Below are 10,591 nucleotides of genomic sequence, written 5' to 3' on the forward strand. Positions count from 1 at the left end.
ACGTTCAAAAAGACGTTTATATATTTGCTACATTTAAACAGAAAATTTTAAAGAAAACTACAAAAATATTTTAAACTAATAAATAAAAGAAAATTAACCATTAAAAAGCAGTACTTACATTAATAACATCATGAGTGGTTACTCTTCTTAAAAATTTAAGACATAAAATATGTATGTTAACTAATTTTTCACAAGTATAGATTATTTAAATACAATGCAAAATTAAAATAAAAAATTACAGATGCAAGAAATTTAATGCAAAACTTTTTTATACATTTTGAATTTCATGAACAGTCATTACAGAAATTTTCCTGAATTATAACAAAATATAATATACAGAAAAAAAAAAAAAAAGTTTTAAAATGTTTAAGTAATTTCTTACACTTGAAACCATATTCCGTTATATAAAATTAAACAGTTTCCAACAAAGTTTCAATTTTTTAAGCATGTTACATAAATGACAGAATACTTATACATTAGAATTAATTCCTTCAAAGTGCAAGAAATTCAAAGCATGCTGATGTCTATGAAAGGCCATGGATATATTTATTTATCTTAATCACACGCAAAAAAAAAAAAAAAAAAAAAAAAAAACTTTAAATAAAGTGGAATCCATTAAATGAAATTCTGTTTTAAATATGAATCTTCCATAATGTTGAAGAAAAAAAAAGGCACTATAGGATAAAAATGCTAAACATGAAACTAATTCAGTTTTGATTATACATTTAATTAAAATTATGTACATAAAAGGTTTTTATACAGTTAAAACAACCCTATGAAGTCTATATTTTAAGTCTACATAAAAATTATTATACGCACATTAAAGAAACATTAATACAACATTAAGCAAAAACAGATAAAAAGATATCTAACAAAATTAAATTAATAACATTTTATTCCATTATTGCTATATTTCATGCATCATTTTTGGTCATTCTTAAAAGGGGAGGTATAAAGATTTTCAGAAGAATAAATAAATAACAACAATAGTATAGATACATAAAATCTAGCATGCTTCATTACTGAGCAGAAGTGTAAAATATTTAATAAATCTGAACAATGCTACAATATACTGATATTTTTGATACAGTTAGCTTAATGTTACAGTTTGGGATACACCGACAGCAAATATATTTTAGACAAATATATCCTCACTGTACTATGATGAAAAATGTTTTATTATTTAGAGACATACTTAAGCACCCTGGCTAGTGGTTAGTGGAAACAGACTGATTTCATATTGTTGTATTTATCTGCCTGATAAGCTCAGACATTTGTGGTAGCATTGTTTTTTTACCATGCAGAGGAATTCAAATTCTGTCTAGCTAAAAGTCTTCTCAGAAGCTTGGTAATACAGAAAGAGAGTGACAAGATTTTTTGATTTCAGTTCATGGGTCATTCTCATTCAAATACAACACAGAGCTTAGTCAAACAATCCTAGTATGTTTTGCCTAAATTAACAGTAATGCTTTAAACTCACCAAAAGAATCACACAATTTAGGTTTAGAGTATTTATGTCTTAGTTTAGAATATTTACAATATTATGACATTTTTTCTTGAGCTTGTAGGTATCAAAATAATATGACACTGTGCAGGGGGGAAAATACCACATAATTGTAAAACTGGAGGGGAGGGGAGAATCAAAAATTGGCAGAAAAACTGTTTATTTATAATTAACTGCCTTTTTAAAATTTAATTAACAACCCTTTCAAGCAATGCATGCTTGAAAAATTACCTATCTTTGATTGTCTTGATGACTATTTATTTATTTATGAAAATATAAACTACCCACAAAATATACCTTTTAATATGATGCAAGTTGGAGCTCTATTCAGCATATATGTGACTACAGGTCAAATTTTGTTTAGGTAAAGATTGTATGACTTCCATACGCAGCTATCAAATAATGCTATGCATATCTTCCTGCCAATTCTCAGACAAAGCTTTATAAAGAACACTCACAGAGAAGAAGACATACAAATTTCTCATTTAAGGTAAATGAAATGTGAATTAGCAAATGCCCATATGCAACAACTGCATATGTTATCTCCATCTAAATGAAAGGTTGGATTTTCTCCAGTTTGTCCAGAACACATTAAACCATTACTCCAATTTCACTACAATTTTTGACAAAATTTGCATTACAAATGTTCCTCCTGCGCTGAATACTTATGCAAAGACAAGCAAAATGTCTAAAATCTACAGGAGTAAAATAAGATAGTATGAAGGATATATGTAGCACACAGGCGCTGAAGAATGTCCAGATATCCTCGCTATTTCAGAAGCACAGCTAGTTTGCTAATTTGAATGCCAAAGCATGATATTTTGATGATCTTCTGTAACATGCCTGAGGCTTTAGTGGTCTTGCTCTTATGAATGATCCATCAAATGACCAGATTCTTCAAATTTTTCTATGACAAAAATTTGCATAAATCTTTTGATAATTGAAAAACATAACTAATAAGACTTTTCTTGGTATAAGTGTTAATACTGCTACAAAAAATGCATAATTTTACAAATGAATGAAGTAAGGAGAATGCATCAAGTATTAATTTCTTTGCACAATTTATGGACTACCACCACAAGTTTGAAAACCATAATTTTTTTTCTCTTGTACAAACAAATACCCTTCCTAACAATACTTAAAGTGTAAGTGATATTTCAGTATGAAAAAATTTTGCTTTTTTATGCATTGTTAAAGTTTTTAAGGAAATTTATTCTCTTGCATTATACATAAAAAATAATAAATAAAAAACTTGGAATAAAAAAAAACATAATTTGAGCAATTTAATCTCAAATTCCCCCACAAACAGAATTTGTATAAATTCACTTTAACAATTCACTCTTCATTAAAGAAAATACAATATTTCATTATACATAAAATTCCTCTTAAGCTTATAAAAGGAATACACAGAGGTATTAACAAACTCTTCAACATAAGGAAAAGGACATAATGAGCAAAAAGCTCATTTTTTGATACTCTATATACTTTTCTTTTTAAATCACAATCTTTTAAACATGAGTTTCTGTTACATCAGAAGATTAAAAGAGCATTATACATACTAACACTCAGTGTTCTTCATAATGCAAACAGTTAACATGAAATAATAGAAACTGAAAGAAAATTCCTTTTAAAGGGATAGACCAAAAATAGCTTTAATAAAATATTTTTTCTTCACACTGAATGCCTTCTACCAAAATTATTAAGCACTGGTTTCTTGACATTTTGAAATATATATATATATAAAAGAGTTGCAAGTAAGAATGCATCTTCATGACAGTAATTACAACCTTGATTTATGGAAGGGATGATGCTAAATATAACCTCAATATAATGAAAAGTACACCACTTATTTAATCTATTATTATTATTATTATGGATAAGTTCAGTGCAGAATGAACATTAGAATTAATTTTTCTTATAAAATATTGTTCAACATATAGAACAAAAAATTAAATGTCAGTGTTTTTCTAATAATGGAAATTTAGGAAAGAATCAAGCCTACCTTTTTATAAAAAAAGAGAATTATGCAACATAACAACAGTATTAAAACTTGCAACATAACAACAGTAAAAAAAAAAAAAAAAAAAAAAAAAAAGAAAAGAGAGACTAGAAAGATAATCAGGCTCTGATCTTTCAAGCTTTTTAACAAAATTAGTAACAGAAACTAAACGGATTATAGACCTTTCAATGATCAACCAATCATACACTGGCCAGTCTCAAGAGCAGAAGCTTACAGTAGAAAACAAATTTTTTTAAAAATAAAGCGAGATATATTATGAATGCTGCATGTTATCAGTAGAATGGCATTTCAAACTGATTTAAATGTTCATTGAATGAGTTAAGAATTGGTACTTTTCAGAAATTTAAAAATATATATATATATATATATATATATATTAATTATTCTTTAATTATTCACATTTTCATAAGTTTTTTCAAAACTATGAATGGTCTTTCAGAATTAGGTCTAGCAAATGACAACTCATGAATTAAGCAAATTCATGCAATTTCTTTTTTAATCTTAATATAAGAAAATTAGATATGTAAGTGAAACGACAACACAGACATTCGTTTTGATCTCAAATTGCTACATTCTTGATCTGTTACAGCAGAATCAAAACTAAAGGATCATATTTTACAGCCCCAGCAGTGTGACTCATAATACTAAAATGTTACAACTTTATGAATTAGCAGCAATTTTACTATGCATAGATCATACTTTCCATTATTCCTATACCTCATATGAGTATTTTACATCATAATTAAATAATTACCCATACTTTAAAGAAAATACATTTCCTATCACAAAAAACTTTAGGTAATAAAAATTGTGATTTGGCACAATTTCAAAATTATGATAAGCTTCAAAGCCAACAAAAGTATTAAATAAAAAAGATTCACAGCTGGAAAATAGAAGACTAATTCTTATGCAATTATCTCAAGCTTATTGGAAAAGTATTATATACAACTGAAGCTAAAACTCAAAAAGTGTACAAATGGTAGCCATACATTTACTTCAATAAATTTAAATCTTTAACTTGAAATTAAAAATGAATTATGTCTTAAAATTAATATTTATTTTTATTGTAAAAATGATGATTGATTGCATACTGCATTGCAATATATACATGGTAAGTAATAAGTTTACTAACTACACTATACCAAAATAAAACGATCAGCATTAAAAAAATTAGAAAATTTTTTCATTGCTTTTTTAAGTGGAATAAATCAAAAAACAATATTCTATTAAATATTTTATTATTTTAGGGGAAAAATCAACTATCTGATATAATAAGACATTTTAAAATGAACACACACCTAAAACATATCCCATAATCAAAAGAAAATACATCACACAGAATAGAAATAAATTACTGAAATCAAACCAACCAGTCTGCATACAAAAACTAAAAGGGATAAATCATTATAGCAATACAGTAATAATGTACACATGTTGTATGTATTAGACTATTTGCTTAAGAAGAATTTTTAACATAATAAAATAACTAAGCAAATCACATTTTAAGTAATTTTTTGGGGTAATTTTCTAAAAATTCAGTACATGATCATAAAATGGCAACATGATTTTTAGAATACTGTAGTACCATTTATATTTTCATGCTTTATAACAGAAAACTACAACATTTCACTTGTCAAAAGCAGATACATAAAACCATCTGAATTATTCAATTAAAACATATTAAACTTTTAGTGATTAACAATGAAAACAATATTCAAGCATATAATTTCAAATTATACATATCTATGATTCAACAAATTCTTTATCTCAAATATAATACATATTTTTATAAAAACAAATAATGAGGAATGGGGAAGGCTTGCAAACCAAATCATCCTTTCTGTACTGCGGAACAAATTACAGGACATTAGAAATATCTAATAACAGTAATGCATCCATGTTTACAGAATTTATTAATAGGATACATTAAATTAATATGTTATCTACATTATTTAAAATTAAAGTTTAAATCACTAGAATGCTTATATGGCTTTGAAATGGATAAATTTTACAGCAATATAGACTGATTAAATTTGAGTGTTATATTAAAGACTTCACACCTTGGGTGAATGATAATGTTCTAAGAAATAGCTATTTGCAAGATTTCATGCAAATTAAACCACAGATCTTACCTTTCATGCAATCGCAACACCTGCCAAGTTGTGTGGATGATACATGGTAGAGTAATATTATTAACATAAAAGACCAAAACATTTTATAAAGATTTCAGTTAAGAATATTTTTACATCAAAAAGGCCATTAAACAAACATGTAACAAACTATATCTGTTAAGTTTAAAAGCTTCTGGCAAACTTAAGTGCATACAGAGATGAAAAACATAGCAATTTTGAAGTAGGAGTTAAGGTCTTCAAGGTAATCCTGAGTCAACAGAAATATTTGAATTAACTTATATTTGCAATATAGCTATCAAAGCAACTACAACAGGACAGCAAATACAATGACTGAAGAAGTATCGAGTTGGCTACAGCACAGGTTTACTGTGATTTCTGCACACACAAGTAATATGAGATTATATAGAAGTACTACTCAAAATAAATGATATTCAAAGTCAGTTCTTATTGTAACAATGCAATGCCTCTTTAACTGGATAACTCCCACATTCAGTTCATATACAAAAGTTTTCCTGATTTGAGATTATTTCAGAGATCATTAGATCGTTGTCATAATCATATGCTCCTCAGGTGTGTCAACAGCATTTATATTCCTGCTATATTTATGTAACATATATATATATATATATACACACACACACACACACTTACGCATGTTGTATATATTAGACAGCTATTTCCCTTTTCTATTACTTAGCTTTAAATCATATACCACTCTTAGGCAACAAAGCAATACAATGTTGTCATTTAAACAATTTTTGAAAATGTACAAAAGCAAAAATAAATTTAACCTTTGGAACTAATTCAAATGAATTTAGTTATACACACATCAAGTGGGGGGGGGGGAAAAGATTCCACAGTATAATCCTTACTTGCTACATCCATGAGTGAATCTTTATGAGAATATGTAAACTCATTATGATCACTTAGATAATGCTACAGTGATATATATCATTACATCCATATTTATAACTTTGACTATATTAGAAAAATGATCTTATAATACATGAATAGGTTACAGGGAAAAAAAAAAAAAAAAAAAAAAAAAAAAAAAGACAAAACGACCAGTTTCCAATAGCTATATAAAATTTTTATTTAAATATAAAAGGGAAAAGGAATTAAAAACTTTATGGAAAATTTAATAAGCATGACAATTACTAAGGTAAGGTTTGCATATAATTTAAATTAATTAAAATCTTAGTTGATAATTTCTTCACATTAATTTTTTTTTAAAAAAGGGTTTTTTTAAAAAAAGTTTAAATCACTAGAATGCTTATATGGCTTTGAAATGGATAAATTTTACAGCAATATAGACTGATTAAATTTGAGTGTTATATTAAAGACTTCACACCTTGGGTGAATGATAATGTTCTAAGAAATAGCTATTTGCAAGATTTCATGCAAATTAAACCACAGATCTTACCTTTCATGCAATCGCAACACCTGCCAAGTTGTGTGGATGATACATGGTAGAGTAATATTATTAACATAAAAGACCAAAACATTTTATAAAGATTTCAGTTAAGAATATTTTTACATCAAAAAGGCCATTAAACAAACATGTAACAAACTATATCTGTTAAGTTTAAAAGCTTCTGGCAAACTTAAGTGCATACAGAGATGAAAAACATAGCAATTTTGAAGTAGGAGTTAAGGTCTTCAAGGTAATCCTGAGTCAACAGAAATATTTGAATTAATTTATATTTGCAATATAGCTATCAAAGCAACTACAACAGGACAGCAATTGGACAGTAATCTTTGGACAATGCATAACAGGATTTTTTTTTGAATCTACACGATTAAATTATTATACATTACAAAGGAATTCCTTTTTAAAAAAGGCATATGAAAATAATTTTGGTAACTATTTTGGAATATGGTTACTAAAAATGTTCTGTGCTTTTATTTGTGATATAAAATTTTCTAACAGATGAATTTTTATTAAGTACAATTATGCAGCAATTGGATATTAAAAACAAAAGTGGTCAAAATGTTTGCATATTTTAAAAAATTTAACTTTACGAACTAACTCTTTCTGTTGGATGAAACTTTATTTGAATCATGTATTATTTTTCAAATTGAATTCTGTTTACTGAAAAGATATGTGTTTATTTTAGAATTAAATTTTATTTATTGCCCATGACACAAAATACAAACTATATATATTATTCTGAATTTAACTAAAGCAACAGTATCTGGAAAAGGGAAACAAAAATATTTTTATTGTGTGTTTAACATTCATTAGTTTAAATTTTACATAAAAGTTTAAAAAAAAACATTCATAATTGCATCTAAAAACATTTAGAATTTTTAAGCCAATAAATTAAATATCAAATGCAAAAAGACAAAACATAATTGCAGAAAAAGAAAACATGCTAGAAAAAGTTTTACAAATTAAAAAGCAATTATGAATACAGAAAGCAATTTAACACAGAAGGTTTCAGCATTCAAATTCTTATACATAATGATATATGAAAATAAAGCCTTTCATATATGTGGCATGCTATCAGATATGCCAAACTAAGAGGGCTAGAAAAATGCTATTAAATTTAAACATGGGAACAAGAATGCAATAAGACAAGGAGAGTTAATTTTATGATGGAATTTTGAATCTACGCTCTAGTTTTATAAAAAAAAAATATAACTTCCAACTGAAATCCCTACAGTAAATTTACATTTCAGTCAGGCTATTACTGCTGAAAAAATATGTATCTTGGAAAATAAAAATTTATACAACAAGTTTTATACATAAAATTAAGCATATTTCTATGAGAATCTTAACATTCTCATTCATCTGTGCACCATTCGTATTCACTTTAAATGCTTATGTATCACCTGACATACAAAAAACATTAACATTCTTCTCATAACATACAATAAAACTAAATACAAATAATGCACAAATTGAAGTGAAATGCTTTCCACTGAAAATGTACATTCTTGTTGCATAATTTTCAACAGCTGCTTTACTTGATTATCAAATGCAATAATTATAAAGCTAAAAAAAAAGGAAGCTGCAGGAATTTTGATTGTGAGAAATTTATCATAAAATGTTGATAATTTAAAATGACAACTAAATCATTTACTAATTTAGGTATTTTAACTACCATTAATAATAAAAAAAAATCCTGCAGTTGGAAATAATTTGATATTAAACAATTATAACATTTTATATTGAAATACTCCAATTATTTTAAAATCCTATATTTCTTTATATTATACAGAAAAATAGATTAAGTACAAAAGCAATACATCATGCCCTCAAAATTACTTTCTCTTGAATAACACTAAGATTTTTTTTTATTATTTTTTTTAATCTAAGCCTAAAGAGCCTAATTAAAACTAATTTTTTTAACTTCCTTTACATAACTAAGTCAATAGTTAGCTAAAAAAAATCACATACAGATTATAAAATCCCGTGTAATACTTCGGCACAAACAGCAATAATGAATTATTAAACACAAATTAATTATATAATTAATAAATTCAAGATTATTCAAGCAATAATAATAAAGTTACTATCAAAATATTGCAAAGTTAACATAAAAAGATACTTAATCACATAACATTGTAAAAACATTTTTGTATTTCAAAATACAAAGTAAAACTTTTTTCAATACAAGTAAAAACATGACTGATTAAAAAATATCATAGTTCATTTACTTTATGGTCAAGTCGATTTACTTTATGAACAGCCTGGTGTCTCCGAAATGCACTTGGATCAGAAAATCTTGATGAGCACAAGTTACACATATATGGTTTTTCTCCAGTATGAAGTCTTACATGAATTTTATGGTGCCACTTCTTGGTGAAGGATTTTCCGCATGTATCACAAGTGTAAGGGCGAATACCACTGTGTTTAACTGCATGAAGCTTCATTTGATGAAAACGGTTTGTGCTATATGAGCAGATAGGACAACTAAAACGAGAACTTTTGTGGTCTCCTTTATCATTGTTGAAGTAATCAAAAAGCATAAGATGTGAAGAAAGCGAGTTCTGAAAGAACTTGTTCATGTAATCACCAAGAGAATCTAAAAAAGTAAAATAAAGATTCAGTTTTTATAAATAGAATACTACAAAGTATCATTATTAAAACAAAACATAACAGTAAATACCTATTACACTATATATTTAATTAATATTTCATAGCATAGCAGTCAATATATAAAATATTTAGAATAGCAACAAAATATTCAAACAGAAATTAAGAAAAACATACTCTAGCAATAAAATGTTATACAAAGCACGACTTTTTTATTAAACTAAAGTAATACATTCAAATTAAAAGCAGATAATTCATTATTAATTATGATCTGGTTTATGATAAAAAGAATTAAAAAAATCTACGAATACCTAACTATGTTATTTACTTAGATATAACCTACATTAATAAGTTTTACAAGCTATTAAACTTATATTTTATTACCTTAATTTTTCTTTGTCCAAATGGCAGCTATGAAGTATTAAATAGAAATTTTTAATTATATACTTAATAAGTGGTTGCATAAGTACGAAAAAATTACAACTAATATGAACCACAGACAACAGCACCTAATATGAATTTTAAAAGATTACGCATGCATTCAAAACATACATATTCTGACTATTAGAAAAAACACACTTTAAATGATTACCATTTAAAATAAAATTAAAAAAAAAAAAAAAAATAGAGAATGTCTTCAAATAATTAACACCTATTTAAACTTTGAGATTTATATAAATAGGACAATCTACAGAATGTTCTAAAATAAATCAGATATAGCTGTTTTAAAAGAAAATTCTCATTGCAAAAAAATTAATTTCAGACACACTGTTTTAACACCTTAACTTTATACAGTCATATTCATTTTCAATTTATTAATTTCAAACACACTTTTTTAACAAGTGAACTTTACACATTCACTTTTATATTGCATTATTTTCATGAATGAAATC

General features: G+C 26.1%; 1 protein-coding gene across 1 annotated transcript; it reads right to left on the reverse strand.

The window, feature by feature from the left end:
* Positions 1-267: 267 nt before the first annotated feature.
* LOC146997349 (uncharacterized) lies at positions 268-9,713 on the reverse strand. Its single transcript, XM_085817420.1, has 2 exons — positions 9,320-9,713; positions 268-2,411 (listed from the first exon to the last, which is right to left on the reverse strand). Exons 1-2 carry the CDS (start codon positions 9,668-9,670, stop codon positions 2,385-2,387), a joined length of 378 nt encoding a protein of 125 aa, XP_085673546.1. The 5' UTR covers positions 9,671-9,713; the 3' UTR covers positions 268-2,384.
* Between the last annotated feature and the right edge of the window lie 878 nt (positions 9,714-10,591).

The sequence above is a fragment of the Stegodyphus dumicola genome, chromosome 5 (genome assembly GCF_044657685.1).
Source record: "Stegodyphus dumicola isolate Sdum_Otavi_A_Nest chromosome 5, ASM4465768v1".
Classification (NCBI taxonomy): domain Eukaryota; kingdom Metazoa; phylum Arthropoda; class Arachnida; order Araneae; family Eresidae; genus Stegodyphus; species Stegodyphus dumicola.

Coding starts and splice junctions, on each gene's coding strand:
- LOC146997349 (XM_085817420.1), bottom strand. CDS start 9,670: ATGAACAAGTTCTTTCAGAACTCGCTTTCTTCACATCTTATGCTTTTT. Junction 2,412..9,319: donor TAAATCGACTTGACCATAAA/GTAAATGAACTA, acceptor TTTTTGTCATAG/AAAAATTTGAAGAATCTGGT.